The sequence below is a fragment of the Typopeltis vanoorti genome, chromosome 6 (assembly GCF_054136105.1).
Source record: "Typopeltis vanoorti isolate ZY-2024b chromosome 6, IOZ_Tvanoo_1.0, whole genome shotgun sequence".
In the NCBI taxonomy this organism is placed as follows: Eukaryota; Metazoa; Arthropoda; class Arachnida; order Uropygi; family Thelyphonidae; genus Typopeltis; species Typopeltis vanoorti.
In genome coordinates, this window is record NC_143554.1 from 142461938 (window position 1) to 142484925 (window position 22988).

Genomic DNA, 22988 nt, shown 5'->3' on the forward strand with positions numbered 1-22988 from the left:
GCACCCTGCCTGAAGTGTAGGGATGCTACCCACAAGATCACCGCTTGCTCTAAAAGAACAGCGGCAGAGAGAGCAGGAGGCACCATATTGCCAATCCCAGCTAATATTCCTGCTGCAAATAATCCAGAACCTACAGAGAGAGAGACACCCCTATGCCAGAGAAAACTGTGAATGAGGCTCACGTTATAGATAAAACTGCAACAGACACTGAAGCCCTCCTCAATGGGCCTCACAGAAAATGGTTTAGTGAAAGTGATGACACATCAAGTGAGGAAGAATAGGAAGCAGGCAGTCAGGAAAGCAAGAAACTAACAACAGACAATTTCAAGAAATCACCAGCGAAAAACCCAGAAAATGCCAAGAAGAAGGAAGAAAAAGAAGAAAAAGAGAAGAAAAAAGACAAGGGCGTAAACTCGGAACATGCCGCCACTATCGGCAAAGGGGACAAACAGCAGAGCCAACAGGAAACAGAAGGGGTTACTACCCGGTCTAAGAAAACCAAAGATTTAGTTGTCACTCTCAATACCCCAGCTGAATCAGAAATAACAGAAATATCAGAAGAAATCAAAAAGATAGTGGGAAAAAGCCCCAAAACAGGAAGGCAAGTCGTCTCCGAATGGTCAAGTAGGACTATAGTAAGAACTGTCTATGACAGTGCACCAGAATTCCAAGGCAAAATATTGAGGATATTAAACAAATTAAAGCACGCTTGGTTCCTTGTAACAGAAAAAGAAAAAACAAAGACGGTAGAATTCTTCAGTAATGAGAGACATATGGAAGATGTAACTAAAACCTCCCAAGAGCACATGAAAGCATTCCACGAGCTAGAGAGCACGGAAAAAATAATCCTACAGGAATCACTGAAGACGATAGGACAATCAATGAAGGACCACAAACCATCCAGGTTTAAACTTATAAATATTTAATTAAAAAAAAAAAAATCTAGTCCATATATCTTGTTCACATAGGAAGGGGAAGACCTGAGAACCCAAGCGGCGAAGGCTTACATCGAGGCGGTGCAGCTCCTTGTGGGCTGTATCACTCGGGCCAGGCTCTTTCCCCTCTCCTTTTTTCAGTTCCTAATATGTTCAGTCTTGTTTGTGTATGTTAGTGTGTAAATGTATGTATGTGTATGTAAGAGTCCTCCATTCATTTGTTTTCCACTCACCTTCCCCGGACAGCCACCTGAAGAGGTGACTGGCCGGGGAGGGCTGAGAAAAAGAACGGATGCAGGGAGGAAATGTCGGAGATCTGCTTGGTTTCTCACTCTTGAGTGAGGCCAAGTAGATCCACTGAGGCCTCTGTACCTAACTACCACTATCAACTCTACCTATCTACTCCTCTCTTACTATCAAGCTGACTTTCAGCACAACGTTTTACTCTTAAAAGGCCAATGATGAGATGATATGAACTCCCATTCTATCTTCTTAAACTTCTCGGCCTTTTGGCTTAGATCAGGGGTGTAGTTTTCTGTTCTTAACCGTTAATATCGGTACGAGTCCCATCGGGTTTCACGATATAAACCAGAAATTTACAGAATTTCGTAAACCCCGGACTGGGGAAATATCAAACACTTGGTGGTGGGAATAGTTAGGCTCTCCCCATCTGATCATGCCATCCATTCTGCCGCGTGTGCGTACCCTCGGAATTCAGGTTGACGCCACAATACCGGCAATGGCGATAGCTATCATATCATATCATATCATATCATATCATATCATATCATATCATATCATATCATAGACTGTGTCGGGGCAGAACACATTTTTGGATTTATCCCTTACGGGGATGGAAGATACCAGGTAGTGACCAAAAATATGGAGACAAGAGAAAGGTTTCTTCAAGGGTTTGACTGTGGTAAAATAAAAATATCTCCCTTCATGGTTGGGAGCATCCTGAGAACCCTTAAGATACCACGATTTCCCCTAGAATATGCAGACAACAACGATATAATTCATAGCGTATTCTCTAAGTGGGAGGTTGTACGGGAAATCCAGGTTCATAATGACTCAGACAATCCTGAGTGGAAGTGAGGGGAGGTTACCATCTCGCTTGAAATGAGGACCGAAGTTCCTAACTTTGTCCTCATAAGATCTGCCCCGGTAATGGTAAATTACTCAGGCGTCAAAAAGCAGTGCTTTAGATGTGGTGCCTTCAATCATCTTGGGGCAGACTGCCCTCGCATAAAATGCAAGAACTGCCTAAAAATTGGCCACAACCAAGAAAAATGTGAGGCAGCTTGTTTGAAATGTGGGGTCACTGACCACAAAGTCGACACCTACCCATCCAGAATCCTTGCAGAGAGGATCGGTGGTGCAATCACATCAGCAACAAAATCAAGTAATGAAAAATCACAACACAGGAAGAATTTCCACCTCTTGAGGCCACTCCTGATCATGCCGCCATATCTAAACCAATGAAAAGGTCCCACAAGGGAGGGAAACCTACTAGAATTGCAGAAACCAGCAATACGATCCCAGCGGAAGAGACTGACAATTCAAAAACCATCATGGTAACTCCCACGGAAGAAAGCGGAGCTCCACTGCCAATATAGACATCACCAATTCAGATACAGTAGAAGAAGCTGAAGTAGAGATGGAGACGAACACCAAAACTTCCAAACGGCCATTAAGTCCGCAGGAAGAAGAGCTAACAAATCTCAAAACAGCAAAAGTATCTGAAACTGAACACCCAGAGGTCCCTCATGAAAAAGCAGGGGAGACTCTAAAACATCTCCTTAGAGGTATGCCCGGAGTGGCAGAAAAGTTTAAAGAGGCAATAGATAAAGTAGGAGAACCTGAACTCCTTCTCACATTCAAATATGGACCCAACGTCGTCAGTGCAAAATGGGGTGACCTCTTCGTTGATGACATCAGCAAAATCACCCCTGAGCAAGTAGAGGTAGCCCTGGATATAGACGAGGAGGCAGCTTCGGCATTCTACATTGCTCTTTGCAACTAGACATGGCCAAGGGAAGTGAGGTGGCCAAAAGAATCATAACAGCCCACAACAAAAGAAAGGAACAGTAACCACTTTGTGGATTTCTTTACTCAGATTCACTGGTTTTTAGCTCCCACAGGTGGGGGAGGACCTGAGAACCCGAGCGGCGAAGGTTTACAGCGAGGGGGTGCAGTTCCTTGTGAGCTGCATCACTCGGGCCAGATCCTTCCTCCACCTCGAAGTTTACCTTTCCATTCCTTCTCCAGATTTATTCTCTCTTTGTTTTGTTACATGTTTCCTTTTTAGGATTTTACCTTTTTTTTGAAGTGAAAAATCAACTACCGTTTTAGAAGCGCCCCTGGGGGACAAACAGCTAAAACAGGTCAGATGAGGCCTCTTTAAACTACTCTACCACTATGCACTCTATCTTTATTTCCTCTCCTACTATCTGCTGACTCTTAGCCTATCTTACTCTACAGGCCAATGATGAAATTTGTTGAACTCACAAAATATATACTGCATCAACGTTTACTGATTAAATAATTCTTAGGATTTTTTCTACCCTACTTCGGGACTAATGGCCACGCCGTACCATATGCGGAGACGGGGCCGGAGTGGTACTACACAATATGCAAACTTTTCAAAAAAATGGAAACGGATGGAGTTCGAGTACTTCAGCTCACCCCAAACAAGTTGTGCTGGAAAATCTTCGACAACTTTGACTGAGAAAAGCCCGATCTGGGCACAAAGGAAGAGGTGCTGTTCACCAACATAAAACACAGCTGGGGGCAACCATTTCATCGGGATTTAGAATGGAGAATCGCCTGCGGCATACACTTGGTGAAACTGGTAAAATCAGCCTAAAGCTCATGACCGTGCGACGTCTGCAAAGCGGAAGAATCCGTAGGGCACTTCTTCTTTCAATGCCCGCCAGTACAGCGTGTTTGGCACAGACTGGCTGAGGTACTTGCGATCCCAGCGCTCACATTCGCCGAAGTAGTCTTTCTACAGTTTCCTTCCCCAGTAACCAAAAACAAGAAACACCTGATTTTGAAAATAAATGTGATTAAACACCACATTTGGAAAATCAAGAAAAAACACCTTCTTAACGATGGGGATCGCATCTATCTCCGTGTTAGGAACTGTCTCTCAGCCTACCTCCGCCGCTTCCTGGAGCAGGAGAGTTACATGCAGGGTGAAGAGCGGTTCCTGAGGATATGGTGCGACCCACCAACCATCTGACAAATCATACAGGGGGGGGGGGGGTAATCCGGTTGTGTCTGCACTTATTTAGGTTGTAGGTGTTGACGCTATTTCGATCTTCCTTCCTGATCAGCGTTTAACCCACAGTTATGTCTAGTCCTTTCGCAGTTGAATGTTCTTCTGTCCACAGGTTGGGGTTGAACTGAACAAACCCGAACTGCGAAGGCAAACATCGAGGTGGTCCCAAACCCTTTTCATGGCAGGGTCTTCCGGGCCAGCTCATCTCCCTTCTTTTCCTGGTTATACTGTTCTTGTTTTGCTCTGCAAACTCATTCCTCTATAGAATTTTCTTCCACATAATCTTTAGATATATTTACACTTGCTAAATTTACACAGTCTTTCCTTTTCAGGATTTTTCCTTTTGAAAAGCGAAAAATCAACGACCGTTTTAGAAGCACCCCTGGGGGGTCAACTGCCAAAACAGGTCAGCTGAGGCCTCATTCATCTACTCTACTACTACTACTATGCACTGTATCTTTGTTTCCTCTCCTACTATCTGCTGAATCTCAGCCTATCTTACTCTACAGGCCAATGATGAGATACGTTGAATTTCACAAAATTATTATTACTGCAGCTGTTATGCGAAGGAAGGAAAAAGGCCGACTGGGACGCGTGGGCCCAGTTCAAAACCGAGGCAAAAGAGCTCTTCCAAAACATCTCCATAGAACGAGCTCACGAGTAAAGGAAAAAAATGAGAGAGCTGTATCGAGAGTTAGGATGGTGCCGCGCTAATCAGGGAAACGGTATTCCTAGCGATTCGCTTATTAAAGCCGTGGAAATTGAACTCGAAGCACTTCGACGGAAAAAAAATCGCCGAGCTCGATTTTTGCAACAGACTGTTTCTCCGGTAGGCGGAAACACCGTCGGCCGCCTTTTACAACCGGCAGCGCATAGCAGAACAAGACAAGAAAACGGTTCGGCAAATTCACGCTAACGGGCAAACACTCACAACTACGGAAGACATCCTGCAGCAATTTTTCCAGCACTACACGAGAACCTATTCCGACGAAGATGAGGAGACAGGCGACTTTGCAGTGTGGAACATTCACAACATGCCTGAACACCTGAGAACTCTTCAAATTAGACCGATCACGTCGGAAGAGGTTATTCGAGCCTATAAACAGCTTAAGCTACGGAAAATCCCTGGCCTAGATGGGCTAGGCATTCAGCTCTATCGCTCAGCCTGGAACTTCATCTTGCCTATCCTGGTCTCACTATTCAACGAATTCCTATTCACCGTTGACGTGCCTACTGACTTCGTTAGTGGGTACACAATTTTCATCTCCAGGAATAGGAGAGACCTGAATAACAGGGGTAGCTGGAGTCCATATTTTCTTGACCAACACTGACTACAAATTATTCGAAATAGTGATTTGTAATCGTCTGAAGTTGGGCATTGGGAATGTGCTAACCAGCACTCAAGTATACGGAGTTCCGGGCAGTTCGATGGAGCTCAACCATCTTCCTGATAAGAGACCTTCTTCGCCTTGTGACGAACACGGAACCCCCACTTGCACTCGTATCAGTAGACTTAGAAAACGCGTTCGATAGTGCAAAGCACAACTTCCTGCACTATATCCTAAAGAAAGTCCGAGTGGCGGCCTCCGTAAGGGAAGCAATCAAAAGCATGTACGGTAAAACGACAACGCACATTGCGATTAATGGGTTTCTTTCAGAATCCTTTCCCATACACAGAGGGATTCGGCACGGCTGCCCCCTTAGCCCCCTTCTTTTCTCTTTAGTACTAGAACTTCTAAAAAAAATTGATGAGAAGTGCGCAGTAAAAGGACTACTGCTGCCCTTAAGCTCCAAACAGAGCAAGACTGTCGTATATGCCGATGACATTGTCGGAATCCTTCGGGATTCCGACTCGATTTACATCTCCTTCTGTATACTGCGAGAGTTCAGCGTGCTCAGTGGTCTTCACACTAATCCCGAAAAAACAAAAATCAAAATTTATTAGAAATTCTGCCCTGCCTTCCGTGTGGTCTTACACCCACAACCGGTCCATTAATAATACTAGGAATTCCCTTCCTAGAGACCCCAGTGTTGCAAACGCAACACTTAATAGAAATATGTCGCGAAAAACTCAAACCCTTCAGTCTCAACTACCTATCATTCGAAGGTAGAGCAACAATTATCAAAACAGTCCTAAAACCGATGTTACTGCACACCATTAACCTCACAAACATCACAGGCACAGAAGACAACGCCATTCACAAACAGATCACTAATTATTTCTGGAACAACAGAAAACACGAGGTGTGCAGGGCCTTTCCCCCCCCCCCACACACACAAGGAGGATTCGCACTGCCAATCCTCAAATACTGCCACCTAACCAACATTGCTCAGACCATACGGAAAACACTGGCATCAAATCACCCTTCAGGCAATCTGATTAAATACTTCATAGGATTTTTCCTACCCTACTTTTGGACCACTGGCCACGCCGGAGCATGTGCGGAGACGGTGCCAGAGTGGTACTACATAATATGCAAACTTTTCAAAAAACTGGCAACGGATAGAGTTCAAGTACTTCAGCTCAGCTCAAACAAGCTGTACTGAAAAATTTTGACAACTTTGACTGGAAAGGCTCGATCTGGGCAAAAACGAAGAGGTGCTGTTCACCAACATAAAAAACAGCTGAGGTCAACCATTTCACCCGTACAGATGTGAGGGCAATGGGTGATAGTTTCATGTCTGACTTTTATATCCCTTTTTAGATATATTATTACTTTTTTTTCATTGGGTAAATGAGGATGAGTCGAACAAACACCCCAAGTAAAACCAAGCAGGTCTTCAGCTGTCAGCAAACCTTTTTCACACGTAGTAAAAATGCTCTATAGGTTTTGCAATTTGCGCATTATTGCAATGTGGGGGGAGGGGAGGATATTTATCAGAAGTAATTATATTGTGATTTTAATTAAATTTCATTTACATGCAAATAAAATATAATGAAAATTAGGCACGAAATCAACTTACAATATTCAATATAGGCAAAAAAATAAATCTTATAAACAAATTGCTCGTTCTTGTGAGTACACCTTACAGCATATTCTAAAATAGAACAGAACAAGTCTCGATGACCATACGCACTGATGAAGTTACGTAAAATAAAACTTGAAAACAACATTTCGCGCCAATATAACAATATCACTGAATTATGAAGACATTTTCACTGAAAATCACTGATTTTTTTCCAGAAAAATTGTTATGGTGACCACATCATTAACTTTCAAATGAGAGAAATAAACATATTCTCACTTTAGATTATATTGTTACTTGTAAAAACACAAAATGATAATTCCAAAAGTCAATGTAGATTTAACTACAAATGTAGAAAAAATGTTAAAGAAATTTGAACTAAAGGATATTTACTCGAGAAATACACTGAAAGGTTTATTATTTATATAATAGTATAAATTTTAAAATAAGTAAGTTACTTCTATAAAATAATTTGATATCTACTAAATGTTATATAAATTATTTAAATAAATTTTATTTAATTGATGAATTTAAAATTTTTCTCATACACCTATTTATTATTTAAAAGTCTGTTGTTTATAAAACAAAAAAAAGAGTAATAGAACAACAGATAGCGGGCAATATGAAAAGCATCTTGCTTTTTACACCTAAATACATAAATTTCGATTGTCAATAGAAATTTGGTGAAGTTATAAGTAATTTGTTTTTACCGTATTATATTATAAGTAATATGTTTTTACCGTATTATCATCGTTTTTGAAGATCATACTTCACAGAATCATTTCTGTAGTGTGGTCAGCATTCATTTTTGTGAACTACTTCATAGGTGATTAGCAAATTGTTTAGCTAAGCGCAAATTGTAGTAAAATGTTAGCTCAGTTGTTATCGATAAAGCGTCTCTTAGAGGCATTTGATAATAAACTACAGCAGCAGATACAGAATAAGCACCGGACTGGGGCAGGAATAACACACTCGGTGGTGGGAATAGCCTAGCCCCCCTCACCAGCCATGGCTTTACCGCGTACGCGGACCCTTGGAATCGAAGTGGAAGCTGACCTACGACCTCGATGTTTGGCCAACGCCCTCATCGAAAGCGTTGGCGCTGAGCAGAATTTTGGTTTTACTCCCTTTGGTGGTGGCCGCTTCCAAGTAGTAGTAAGGAGTGAACAAACAAGAGACAGGATTCAAGTGTAATGGAAAAACAATAGTTCCATTTTTGGTAGGGAGCATTACCAAACTACTTCGAATCCCCAGATTCCCTTTATATATTGAAACCGATGTAAAGATCATCCACGAAATATTCGGGAAATGGGACGTTGTACACAAGGTGGAAGTCCTAAATGACGCAGAAAACCCCAAATTGAGTCGGGTGATGTCCACATCTCCCTCGAGATGAAAACGCTTGTTCCCAACTTCATTATTATTGGATCCGCTAGAGTAATGATAAATTACCCAGGTGTAAAAAAACAATGTTTTAGATATGGTGCCTTCACTCACCTTGGGGCAGACTGTCCTAGAGTGAAATGTAAAACCTGCCTCAAAGCAGGCCACAACCAAGAAAACTGTGAGTCAGCTTGCCTCAAATGTGGGGTAATTGATCACAAAGTGGACACATGCCCATCCAGAACCCTTGCTGAGAGGATTGGTGGTGCAATCACGCCAGCAACTCCACCAAGCATTGGAAATGACACAGCACAGGAAGCTTCTCCTCCTTCCGAGGCTGCTCCTGATATAACAGAAATCCATACCTCCACGTCTAAGAAAAACCGTAAGGGGAAAAAAACTTCCACCAGCAGTAAAATCCAACAAGAAGAAACAGTCGTTATTGAAACCATCAATACCAATATAGATACTAATACAGATACAAATATATCCTCCAAACGGCCATTAAGCCCACAGGAAGAAGAGTTGGTAATGCCCAAAACAGCAAAAGTATCTGAGACCGCCCACCCAGAAGTCTCTCACGCGAAAGCAGGGGAGACTTTCAGCCATCTCATCAGAGGCATCCCAGGGATGGCAGAAAAATTCAACGCAGCAATGAAAAAAAATAGGAGAACCTGAACTCCTCCTCACAGGGGAACATGGATCTGACATCGTCAGCGCAAAATAGGGTGACATCTTCGTTGATGACATTAGCAAAGTCACCCCTGAGCAGGTAGAGGTAGCACAGGATTTAGACGAGGTGGCAACTTCGGCGTTCTACATTGCTCTCTGCAAACTAGACATGGCCAAGGGAAGTGAGGTGGCCAAAAGAATAATAACTGCCCACAACAAAATAAAGGAACAGTAACCACATTGTGAATTTCTGTACTCAGCTTCACTGGTTTTTAGCTCCCAAAGGTGGGGGAGGAACTGAGAACCCGAGCGGCGATGGCTTACTGCGAGGCGGTGCAGTTCCTTGTGAGCTGCTTCACTCGGGCAAGATCCTTCCTCCACCTCTTAGTTCACCTTTCAATTTCTGCTTTTCTCTGTACTTTTTTTTTTGTTTGTCTTGTTACATGTTTCCTTTTTAGGATTTTTCCTTTTTGTTAAGTGAAAAATCAACGACCGTTTTAGAAACGCCCCTGGGGGGGCAAACAGGTCAACTGAGGTCTCTTTAACCTACTCTACCGCTATGCACTCTATCTTTATTTCCTCGCCTACTATCTGCTGACTCTCAGCCTCGCTTACTCTACAGGCCGATGATGAAGATTTGTTGAACTCACAAATTATTTTTATTATTAAATCTTTATTTTTATTATTATTAAAAATTTGTTAGAGAAATTTGAACTAAAGGATATTTACTCGAGAAATACACTGAAAGGTTTATTAATTAAATAATAGTATAAATTTTAAAATAAGTAAATTTCTTCTATAATAGATTTGATATCTACTGAATGTTATATAAATTATTTAAATGTATTAAAAAGTATTTAATTAAATTGATGAATTTTAAATTTTTTTTATACACCTATTTATTATTTAAAAGTCTGCTATTTATAAAACAAAAATATAGAAATTTGGTGAGGTTATAAGTAATGTTTTTACCGATCTTCCTTCCTGATCCTGATCAGCGTTTGTTGAAAGTTCTTCTGTCCCCAGGTTGGGTTTGACCTGAACAAACCCGGACTGCGAAGGCCAACATTGAGGTAATCCCAAGCCCTTTTCAGGGCGAGGTCTTCCGAGCCAGGTCATCTCCCTTCTTTTCCTGGTTATACTGTTCTGGGTTTGCTCGGCAAACTCATTCCTCTATAGAATTGTCTTCCACATAAGTCTTTAGATATAGATATATTTACACTTATTAAATTTGCATAGTCTTTCCTTTTCAAAAGTGAAAAATCAACGACCTTTTTAGAAGCACCCCTGGGGGGTCAACAGCTAAAACAGGTAATCTGAGGCCTCATTCATCTATTCTACTACTATGCACTCTATCTTTATTTCCTCTCCTACTATCTGCTGAATCTCAGCCTATCTTACTCTACAGGCCAATGATGAGATACGTTGAACTCACAATTTTTTTTTTGTTGTTTCTTCTGTATGTATGTATATATAAACATATGTGCACGAGTATTTCGTAAACATCATGAAAATTTGATTTTATTTATATGCACGAGTATTTCATAAACATCATGACAACTTTATTTTATACGTATACCAAGTTGGAAAATGCTCAAACTGTCTGCTTTCATGACGGGTAAATGAGAGTCCATCTCCTTATAGTTATACTGTACGGTACAAGTCAAGAGTATTATTATTATTATTATTAGCATACTATCATCATCATCTTTATTACCTGGTAATACTAAGAACTCATTGCAAAAGGATACTCTATCTTCACACAACTATTGCCAGAACTACCTAATTCGCGGTTAGTATTTCATGTGCTGCTCGGACGAACTATCCTTATTCTGATTTCCTCCTGGCAGTAGTTGTGTGAAGACACAACTACGTTTTTTCAACTTTGTTCACAACTACTTTGTTTCTCCTGAAAACCAGAGTTTTCAGGGGATACATAGTTTGACATTGGCTAAACGTTCATCTAAAAAAGATCATGAAAAGATTACTCTCCTCATAAGGAGAATCGAACTCGTATCTTTTCGATTTCAAGAATCTTGTCTTCTCCAAACTGCGTTACAGAGGCAATTGTCTTTTGTGTGTGTTCTTGCAGGTCTCCTTGTTTGAACAGTAAAATGAATGGTGAATCTAACAATGGAATGTAATTTATGACAACATATCAGTATTTGCCGATACTGTTTTTAACACAAGTAGTATAGAGAAATATGACAACAAAACGTATAAAGCTTTCTAAAAATTTTGCAACAGATACCACGTTAATAAAAAATAATTTATCCTTTTAATGCTATTAGAATTTTTCATATAAATGGAAAACAACTTAAAAGTCTTAAAATTTTACAATTTACATCATACACCTAATAAAGGGAATTCAAGGTTATTGTATGTTTTTTTTTTTTTCCCTTGATGTGTGAAGTAAATGTTTATCATATACGTATATTCGTAAATTATCCATTACTTAAGAAGACAAATCAGGAATAATGGTTCTTTTTTCCGGAACACCCACGAAATCAATAATAAAGCACTTGATTTCTGTTATTATTAATTTTTAACGATTTCGGTTTTATTTTTTAATAATGCAGTTCTGGAAACATAGAAGTAAAGTATGATTACAAGCAGGATGTGTCACTCGCTTCTTTGTCTGTACAATATAATTATTTTGTCTTAAAGTTTAAATTGCTTATGTTTCAAACCCAGTACTCATTTACACAATGCTTACTAAGATGCTATATGAATCTAAGTATGTAAAATTATATGTCCTTCTTTTTGGTTTTCACAGCTCATGAAAAGATAAAAAAAACTCCTTGTTTTAAAAAATAAATTAATAAATAAAAGTTAGTCCAATATATTTAGATAGTGAGCCAAAGGAGTAGTATGGAAATCATTTTAAAGATAAGAAATACAGAAAAAGAAAAAGAAAACATACACATCGAATGATGAGATGGATGAATGAAATAAAAGATTAACATGAAGAAAAATATCAAAGGATCGCAATAAATTATGTAAAAAAAAGAAACAAATTAAAATTAAAACACTCTGCCTATTTTCACAGTTCTTCTCTTTTTATCTCTCATTTCCATAAATGAAAAGAAGTGACGGAAAGAAAAACCCAGTTTCTGGGAGAAAAAGAAATCCTCTTACAATTGCAAGAGATCGACAAACTAGGGAACTATTCGAAAAAAGGTTTAGTGAAAGTTGCTGTAGTTAGTAACTATAATTAAACTTACGATGCTCTTTCTTTTGGCGATCTAGCGCCATGGGCGGCACACACAATTTCCACTGCTAGACATTCGCTTGATATATTTAAATAGCATCAAATTAAATTAATATTAAACAAATCAATGTTTGAAAGGTTCAAATATTTTATGGTTAAAGAAAATCATAAACGACTGAACCGCATGCATTCTACCACACTGAGAATAGAACTGATATTTTATGTTAGAAGCTTTTTAGGTTTCTATCGAAAATAATAAAATTCCTTTGAGAATTTTGGATGGTAATTTATAGAGAACTGATTTCCTTTTTGTTTTAATGCTAACAGCGTCTATTGAAAAGTAAGCTCACTTCTGAATATTTATCACGGATGCAATGGATTGTTGAAGTTATCCAGGATTTTGACTTCAAGAAGCTGATTAGTCAGATGATTTAAAATTTCTCCAGGATTTATTTTAAAAAAATATTATTGTACCTTTTACAAATTATGGTTTTAATAGGTATGTTTATGAAATACATATTTTGAAATGAGCGGCTAAAATTACAGCATACACAGAAACCACTACACACTAACATCCTTTCAAGGTCATTCATAATTAATGACATTAAAAAAAACTCTGATTCATAAAAATAATAAAAGCCTGAGATCGCAGTTTCATTAAACGAGGTAGAATTAGGTAAGTTCGATTCCTTGGTACTCCATTCCTGAAGCATATTTAACGATCTGAACGAAGGCATATTTCCAGACTTCTGTCTCATCCAAAAGGATGGTAAAAAATGTTAATTTTGAGATCGAAGGGCATATCACTCTCTGTACGTCAGTTCCATTACAACTAAGAAAACAATCTTAAGAAGCATGAAATCAGTAATTCATTCACACTTGTATTTAAACTGCCAATCCCCCCCCCCTCAATGAAATGAAGTTAAAACAGCACCCTTACAAGTGCATGGGTGTTTTCAGCTTTTCTTTTAATTACATTGTCTCATATTAGGGATAGAGAGAAAATTGGTTCGAAGATCACGTCAGTACCTTCAGTAATTTAGGGGCAGTTACAGTGCCCTAATTCTATATTGTGATTGCCTGTGAAAATACTAGTAGTGGGCGATATATGGCGTTGGTGTAGTTGCGGTTCGTTGTAGTTGGTGGATTTTGAATGGTGAGAGAGAGAGAGAGAGAGAGAGAGAGAGAGAGTAGATGCCGTGCTTGAATGATCCTTGGACTCCTTGGAGGTGTCACGTAATATAATATATATAGAGAGATATTGTCTACTGCAGAACCAAACGATGATTAGTGTTCATTATTATAAGTCAAATGGAACACCAGATTTCTTTCACTGATGCTATCACGAGAATAAAAGATAGATACTGATCCACAGGAATTATTTCAAAAATATATTTTTATGTCAGTCTCATCTAAGAAGACTGGAAAAAACTAATACTGTAGATAGTGCCGAAAAAAATATTCTAAATGCATATCTGCTCTGGTATTGTCTAGTATTGTACTGATTGTAAAGTATTGTTAAGAGTGGATGAATGAGGTTCGGTATTTACCTTGATTTTATCTTGTTTCATTTATTTGAAGGAGATGAATATCTGATAATAGACGAATTTTTATTACAAAATTATATGTTAACGATTTCATCTACAATAATTCCTGTTAGTTATTCGAGTATTCACAGGAGACGCTCTATTTGCAAAGCTAAAACTTAAACTGCATTTTTTTTTTGTATCCTTAATTTTATCACTTGCCAAGTATTTGTTAATAACATGTCTTATTGAGTTATATAGCTCGAATTCGAACAAATGATTATTGTTTTAAATTAATGACTATAATTTTGATTCTTTGACTGTTTGCCTCTCCTCGAGATATGCGGCCTCCCTACGTAATGACAATCTTATGTGAACATCCGAGCCCTTACTAGGAAAACTAAGATAATGTATTTCTTCTTGAGAAACTACTTCAGACAGTAACACAACGGTTGTCTGAAAAGTTCTCGGTGTCGATCATATAAGGCAACACTATCGGCAAGATTTTTTTTTAAGTTGGTACATCTGTCATGAGCATCCATGTGAAATGAAATTGCAAGTGATTCTATCAAGCAGTTTGTTTTATACAGCTGACTGAAGCAAACGTGTTGTTGTATCCCTTGAAATGGATAAAAGTGAGTATCGTGCCGTTCTAAAATTCTTTGTAAAGGAAGGTTTAACGCGAAACGAAATTCATTCGAAGTTCATAAATTTTATGAGCACTCTTCTCGTTCGTTTTCGACAATTAAGAAATTGGCTGCCGAGGAATTGGCTTCGTATTCGAAAATTAAAATTGGCCGTAGCAGCCTTGATGATGATTCATGTGAAGGACGTTCAAAAAGTGTAACAACACCAGAAATCTTTGATCAAGTACACGATATCGTATTGGATGACCTGCGAGTCAAAGGCGTGAAATTGCTAAGACCACATGTATTTCAAAAGAAGGTGTAAGATATATTTTGCAGAAGAATTGCAAATGAAAAAGATTTGCGAAGATGGGTGCCGCACTCGCATGAAAATCTCAGAACAGTGCATGGAGCATATGAACAATAATAAAACTGATTTTGTGCGTTGATTTATTACTAAGGAATGAGATTTGGATTCAGTATTACACATCAGAATCCAAGCAGCAGTGAAAACAGTGGACAGAAGCCGGTTGTTCAGCACCAAAAAATACAAAGTCGGTGCCATTAGCAGGAAAGGTCATGGTATCGGTGTTTTGGGATGCTAAAGGCATATTGTTTATGTCCTTTAGCAAACTTGTTTATGCACAAGACTACTAATGCTTAGAAAGGGTTGTCACGTGCTGCCATCTCGTGATCCCTAATTCTAACATTATAGTTATTGTTTGAAATAGTATGCATTCTACGGTTAAGTTTGTTGAGTTTACGAGACGACAAACCAGAGTTTCCAGGAGAAAAAAAAAAGAATTGTCCTCCCCACTCCAGAGATCAACAAGTATTTTAAATGGGGGATACACGAGAGGACAACAAGAGTGTAACTTTGTTTTTCTCCGAAACCAGCCAATGAGAGGTGGAAAAGCTTAGTGGATTGGTGTAAAGTGAGCCAAGGTTAGATAATCTAAAACATTTGCTGTATAGACTGTATTGATCAAAAATGCAACTTTTTATCCGACATCAGCCATTTCCATTATATACAATAGTAGCTTCATACTGGCTGATGAAAAGTAATCTACAACCTAAAGATGTTCGCAAAAATCCATACTCGCATTTGAATTTATCACCAGCATCAAATTAATTGCTGATATACAAATATACCTAAGGGAATGTATTTAATAGTACGAAAACACAACATGATTATATTTCCGTTATTACAAACATCCTCAGAATTGGCGGAGGTCAAGGGACGTCTGTTCCACAACATTTTGACAACTCATTATATTCCTACAGGAAGAATGGTCTAAGTTTCCCAATGATAGCTATCATACGCTTGTGGAAATTACACTCCGTAGGATCGCTGCACCCGCGCGGATAGCCTAGTGGCTGTGCGCTTCGCAACGATATGCCTGGGGAAGGAGTGCCCTAGGTTCGATTCGATTACGTTGCAGATGTAATCTGCAACATAATATTCTTTACCAAGAAGGAGATGAGGAAGCAGCTTTAGAAAAAAATGAGACAGCCTTGACAGCAGATTTAAATTTGAATGAAAGTGATCCTGCTGCTGGAAATATCCGTTACAATAATATACCTGAACACTAATGTTTGGATGCTAAGAAAAGATGGATTAAACGTAAAAGGGAGATAAAAGTCATTGGAAGAGTCTGTTCCGTTAGCCCAAAAGATTCTGAAAGATTTCATCTAAAATTTTTATTGAATTTCGTTCCAGGTGCCACGTGTTATGGTAACTTGAAACTTTATGAAGTGAAACAATATGGGTCTTTTTGGGAAGTTGCAATAGCAAGACAATTACTACACACTGGGGATATTGTTTGAAATATTCGATGAGGCTGTTGAAATTATCATGCCCAGTCAAGTACGATTATTTTACGCCACCTACCTTACAGGTGAACAACGAGCAACCGATTTGAATATTTGGTAAAAATATAAAAAAACACTTCTGTGAAGGATTTCGTGACATTCATGAAGACCTGGCTTTACAGCATATATTGTCCATTTTAGAAGGGGAAAACTTAACATGAAAATACTTTAATCTACCTGAGCGTGATGTAGATTAGCGATTCGTTGAAACTGAGAGTGAACGTAAAATGATGATAGAAAATGAATTAAAAAAAGCTGTTGAAATGAAAGAAAATTGTAAGACGGATCAACTGCTCATACTGAATTTGTTACTCTCTTCGGTACTGACAGAAACGAATGACAGAATCTTCATTTTGGATGGACCTGAAGGAACCGGTAAAACTTATGTATATAATTGTCTGATCCTTTTTCTGCGTGCACATAACAAAAAAAATCATCACTGTTGCGTGGACAGGTATTGCTTCAATATTGCTTCCAAGTGGAACAACACCGCATCGTGTGTTTAAATTGCCAATAAAAATAGACACGTGTGCAAATTGCTATTTAAAAAATGCAAAAGATAAACTTAAGTTATATGAAACAGACGTAATAATTTGGGACGAAGCTTCAATGATTCCAAGTAGAGCAGTTGAAATGGTCGATGAATTACTTCAAGATATCTGTAATGACAGTAAGCCTTTTGGTGGTAAATTCATCATTTTCGGTGCAGATGTTTGTCAGGTTTTACTGGTTATTAAGTATGCTTCACCAGAGATAATAGCTAAATCCACTTTAAAATTAACATCAATATGGCCACATGGTACTCGATTCAATTTAACAAAAAATATGAGATCGTCTGATGTTGAATATGCGAACTGGTTATCAGACGTCGGCAACGGCATCATCGAGACTTTAGAAATTCCAGATAATTGGAAATCTTCAGACATAATTCAAGATATTTACAATGAGTCTATCTTATTAAACGTTGGTTTATCGGATAGAATCATATTAGCTTGCCATAACGATTATGTGCGTACATTAAATAATATAATATCGAATTTAGTAGATGGCGAAGTTCGCTCCTATTTGAGTGTAGACATTGCTAAACCTCGAGGAGTTGATCAAATGGATGAAGATGTACAATTAGAATGTCAGAATTTAATATTTGAATTCATTGGACTTTCCTGGATTCCCTGTGCATAAATTACAATTGAAAGTAGGATCAGTTGTTATGTTTATTCGAAATTTAACTATGGCCTCTGCAATGGTACACGCTTACAAATTGTTAAATTGCATAAACAATTAATTGCCGGTAAAATTCTGACAAGTGATCATGCCGGAGAAGTTCTATTCCCTCCACGCATTCAATTGGATAGATTGTACCAGTGCAAGCAGGTTACCATTTGTACTACACAGACGATAATTACCTATAGTTTTAGCTTTTGCTATAACTATTAATAAGTTTCAAGGGCAGAGTTTTGATCGTGTTGGAATATGCATCGATAGACCTTTATTCAGCAATGGACAGTTATATGTTGCATTGTCAAGATGTCGTTCGAAAGCAGGTGTAAAGATTGAAAGTTCTAAAAGTATTAAAAATATTGTATGGAAAGAAGTTTTATAAATAAAGACTTTTCCATAAGACATTGTGTTTTTTTATCTTTCTCCATTATCAAGATCCCAGAAATGACATGCAAAGGGAGACACTGTAAATTTCTTTGCTGTGTCTAAATCCTAAGGACAAACACTATTTCTAAAGATGACAACTGCAAATTCAGACGAATCAGCTTTTGTAAATTTGTTTAACTGACAATTTCGAGTAGAAAGCGGTTACACATTCAAAATTTCCAATCGAGCGAAAAGAGGTCACGTGATCGCTCTTAACAGTATAAAAGGCAAATTGCTGCTAAGCAAACTGTGTTTGAAGGAAGCTCTTTTCTGGAGGGAATAAAGTTGGAAACTTTGATGTTTTGTAATGTCTGAAAGACATCATCTAAATGATTTCACGTGGATGAATTATTGGAAAACTTGAAGAAGGCCAGATTTATGATATCGCCAGAGAGTTCGGAATCTCACATAGTTTTGTATCCATGGACTGGGCAGCGTTTCAAACCAATGGAATGTGTTTCAGCTGTCTACTAACAGGTCGTCATCGCTTTACCATGGGGCACGAAGACAGATTTTTGATTGTAACAGCAAAATGTATTCGATGCATCACAGGTCAGCTTGCAAGTCGGCTCAATTCAATCACCGGTACACTGATATCAAGACAAACTGTGACAAGACGTCTGTGACAAGGGGAGGCATTGTGCCTAATGAACTCACCGAGATAAAAGTGCTGGAAAAAGGAACTATGAGTGACGAACGGTATTGCAACTTCAACATCACGTTCAACTGTTCAGTGGTGATGTAGGAGCGGAATTCATTTTTACAGATGACAATGGCACACAACATCGTACACGAGCAGTGGAGATACATCTGGAGACCAAGGATATTAATCGAATCGAGGGGGCCAGTACGCGCCCTATATCTAAACCTCGTAGAACACGTTTGGGAAGCAATACGGAGACACACTGCTTTTCGAAATTCCCCTGCACATAACAAACAAGGCCTTATCCTTGCTCTGAAGAAGGAGTGGGCCAGTTTGCCACAAAGACTCTGAATCACTTGGTGCTAAGCATGGAACGACCTTGTGAGAGCTGCATCGCAGTTTGGGGGAGGTGGACCTATTCCATACTGAAATGTCTCTCCGCTTACTTTTCTATAAATACTGTACATCAATTCCTTAACTACTTCTTTAGGAAATTTATAACGCGTTCTTGTGTGATATAATTTATTAGTATGCTCACAATAAATGTATGTCCACATTTGGCTGTAGTCATGAAAATTTTTTCATATGCAGTAGATCCACCTTATTTGAGAGGAATACGTTCCAAGACATCCCGCGGATTGTTCCGTAGCTTATAAATACTATGTTTGTTCCTATACATACATGCATACCTATGTAAATTACACATAGTAAGAGATTAATTACAATAACTTATAATATAATAGAACAATTATAACAACATATTGTAATAAAGTTATCTGAATGTAAATGTAAACTTAGGAATCTGAGCACTTTTTTTTAGGCTTCTCTTTGGAATATCCGAATTGCCAGCATCACTATTCTTGCACTTTTGGGCCATTAGTAAAATAAGTGTTACTTGAACACTTAAGCAGTGCGATATCGCAACAGTCGAACTGATAACCGAGAACTACTCAGGACGGAGCGCAATTCAAGATATTCTTGATTTCCTAGACGTAGGAAATATATTGCTTGTAGCTTTTTCCACCTTTGCAAGGAGTTGCCCTGGTGTTGAACTACCTCCGGGATCAGTCGAGTTGTCTATTACTAAAAGAACGAGCCATACGGCTTCATTCGACGATGTAAAATTACTGAGGCAAAGAAGATATCAGATCCAACATTATTTCAAAGCAGAATGTTTAGAATCTACTTAAGTTTCGTAAGTTAACCTGAGAGCTTACGAGAATACAACCATCAAATCCTCGACTGCACTACATATTTGATTTCAGCATCTAAGGCAACTCGGGAATGATTGTATTTTCGTAAGATCTCAGGTCAACTTACGAAACTTTCATTGTTTCTCCAAATATTCGGTTTTGAAATAATGTTGGATCTTTAATATGCATTTTCCTATTTAATTATCAATTGCTTATTTCTGGAATTTTCCATTTATTATCTTTGGACCGATGTTGACCGCATTAACTGAAACTGGGGAGGACTATAGCATAGGTAAAATATGGTTCGTCCTTAGATTTTGGAGACCAGTGTATTTTGAATTGTGTTTGGATTGTATAAAGAAGACATTACATTTGTATATGTTTTTTTTTTCGAATTGATTATACGAGTATCAGCGGTTTTTTTTTTTCATTTGTCTTCAACTTCCTTTTCTTTATTCGTATTTGAACGATAAGGTTATGTTCAAAATGATTTCTATGACTAACTAGAAAGTACTTTGCGCCAGTTGGCATTTTCAGTGTATGAAGAAGTTGTTTCCATATGATAAGAGGAGAATCCCCATGATTTTCAGAATATTCATTTATAATATTATAATAATACATAATAATTTAATAAACGCAAATATTATTGCTTAATTCTTTATTGAGAAAAAGTTGCACTACAGCTGTTAATTGAGACACCCTTTTATTTTATGCATAACTAATATTGATATAGTTTGTTCCCCGCAGATTTCTGTCAGGGAATAAAAAGTTATCCTCTACCCATTTTCTTCGCTCTTGAGTCAAGGAGTCCTCTTTCTTCGATCACAGGATGATATCTGTAGTGTGATTAGCGTTCATTTTTGTGAACTTTTCCCATAAGTGATTAGCAAATTGTTTAGCTGTATGTATGTATATGTATATATGTTAGCTCAGTTATTATCGGCAAAGCGTCTCATAGAGGCACTTGATAATAAACTACAGCAGCAGAGATACAGATACAGAATAAACCCCAGACTGGGGCAAGAACAACACACTCGGTGGTGGGAATAGCCTAGGCCCCCCTCACCAGCATGGCTTTGCCGCCTACGCGGACCCTTGGAATCGAAGTGGAAGCTGATCTACGACCTCGATGTTTGGCCAAAGCCCTCATCGAAAGCGTCGGCGCTGAGCAGATTTTTGGGTTTACTCCCTTTGGTGGTGGCCGCTTCCAAGTAGTAGTAAGGAGTGAGCAAGCAAGAGACAAACTACTTGCAGGATTCGAGTGTAATGGAAAAACAATAGTTCCATTTTTGGTAGGGAGCATTACCAAACTACTTCGAATCCCCAGATTCCCTTTATATATTGAAACCGATGTAAAGATCATTCACGAAATATTCGGAAAATGGGGCGTTATACACAAGGTGAAAGTCCTAAATGACGCAGAAAACCCCAAATGGAAGTCGGGTGAAGTCCACATCTCCCTCGAGATGAAAACGCGTGTTCCCAACTTCATTATTATTGGATCCGCTAGAGTAATGATAAATTACCCAGGTGTAAAAAAACAATGTTTTAGATATGGTGCCTTCACTCACCTTGGGGCAGACTGTCCTAGAGTGAAATGTAAAACCTGCCTCAAAGCAGGCCACAACCAAGAAAACTGTGAGTCAGCTTGCCTGAAATGTGGGGTAATTGATCACAAAGTGGACACATGCCCATCCAGAACCCTTGCTGAGAGGATGGGTGGTGCAATCACGCCAGCAACTCCACCAAGCATTGGAAATGACACAGCACAGGAAGCTTCTCCTCCTTCCGAGGCTGCTCCTGATATAACAGAAATCCATACCTCCACGTCTAAGAAAAACCGTAAGGGGAAAAAAACTTCCACCAGCAGTAAAATCCAACAAGAAGAAACAGTCGCTATTGAAACCATCAATACCAATATAGATACTAATACAGACATAGACAGGGAAGAAGGAAAGATGGAGGTGAACACCAACACCTCCAAACGGCCATTAATCCCACAGGAAGAAGAGTTGGTAACGCCCAAAACAGCAAACGTATCTGAGACCGCCCACCCAGAAGTCCCTCACGCGAAAGCAGGGGAGACTCTCCGCCATCTCATCAGAGATATCCCATGGCGGAAAAATTCAAAGAAGCGATGAAAAAAATAGGAGAACCTGAACTCCTCCTCACAGGGGAACATGGATCTGATATCGTCAGCGCAAAATGGGGTGACATTTTCGTTGATGACATCAGCAAAATCACCCCTGAGCAAGTAGAGGTATCCCAGGATTTAGACGAGGAGGCAGCTTCGGCGTTCTTCATAGCTCTCTGCAAACTAGACATGGCCAAGGGAAGTGAGGTGGCCAAAAGAATAATAACTGCCCACAACAAAAGAAAGACACAGTAACCACCTTGTGGGGTTTCTGTACACAGCTTCACCGTTTTCAGCTATCACAGGTGGGGGAGGACCTGAGAACCCGAGCGGCGAAGGCTTACAGCGAGGCAGTGCAGTTCCTTGTGAGCTGCATCACTCGGGCCAGATCCTTCCTCCACCTCTAAGTTTAACTTTCAATTTTTGCTTTTCTCCGTACTTTTTTGTTGTTTGTTTTGTTACATGTTTCCTTTTTAGGATTTTTCCTTTTTTGTAAAGTGAAAAATCAACGACCGTTTTAGAAACATCCCTGGGGGGCAAACAGGTCAACTGAGGCCTCTTTAACCTACTCTACCACTATGCACTGTATCTTTATTTCCTCTCCTGCTATCTGCTGACTCTCAGCCTATCTTACTCTACAGGCCGATGATGAAGATTTGTTGAACTCACAAATTATTATTATTATTATTATTATCTTCGACAACGTTGACTTGGAAAAGCCCGATCTGGGCGCAAACGAAGACGTGCTGTTCACCAACATAAAAAACAGCTGGGGACAACCATTTCACCCATACAAATGTGAGGGCAATGGGTGATATTTTCATGCCTCACTTTTATCACCCTTTTTAGATATATTATTACTTTTTTGTCATTGGGTAAATGAGGATGAGTAG

The 22988-nt window shown here is 39.0% G+C and overlaps 1 protein-coding gene and 1 pseudogene across 1 annotated transcript; both read left to right on the forward strand.

Moving 5' to 3' along the window:
• Positions 1–1428: 1428 nt before the first annotated feature.
• On the forward strand, positions 1429–1552 carry LOC150105999 (U2 spliceosomal RNA; annotated as a pseudogene).
• A 15535-nt stretch (positions 1553–17087) lies between these two features.
• Positions 17088–17660, forward strand: LOC150106000 (uncharacterized). The gene has a single exon (XM_090394612.1). The coding sequence runs from the start codon at positions 17088–17090 to the stop codon at positions 17658–17660; it is 573 nt and encodes a 190-aa protein (XP_090250738.1).
• Positions 17661–22988: the final 5328 nt, after the last annotated feature.

Excerpts from the sequence above, each read along its gene's own strand:
- LOC150106000 (XM_090394612.1), top strand. The coding sequence starts at position 17,088 with ATGATTCCAAGTAGAGCAGTTGAAATGGTCGATGAATTACTTCAAGAT.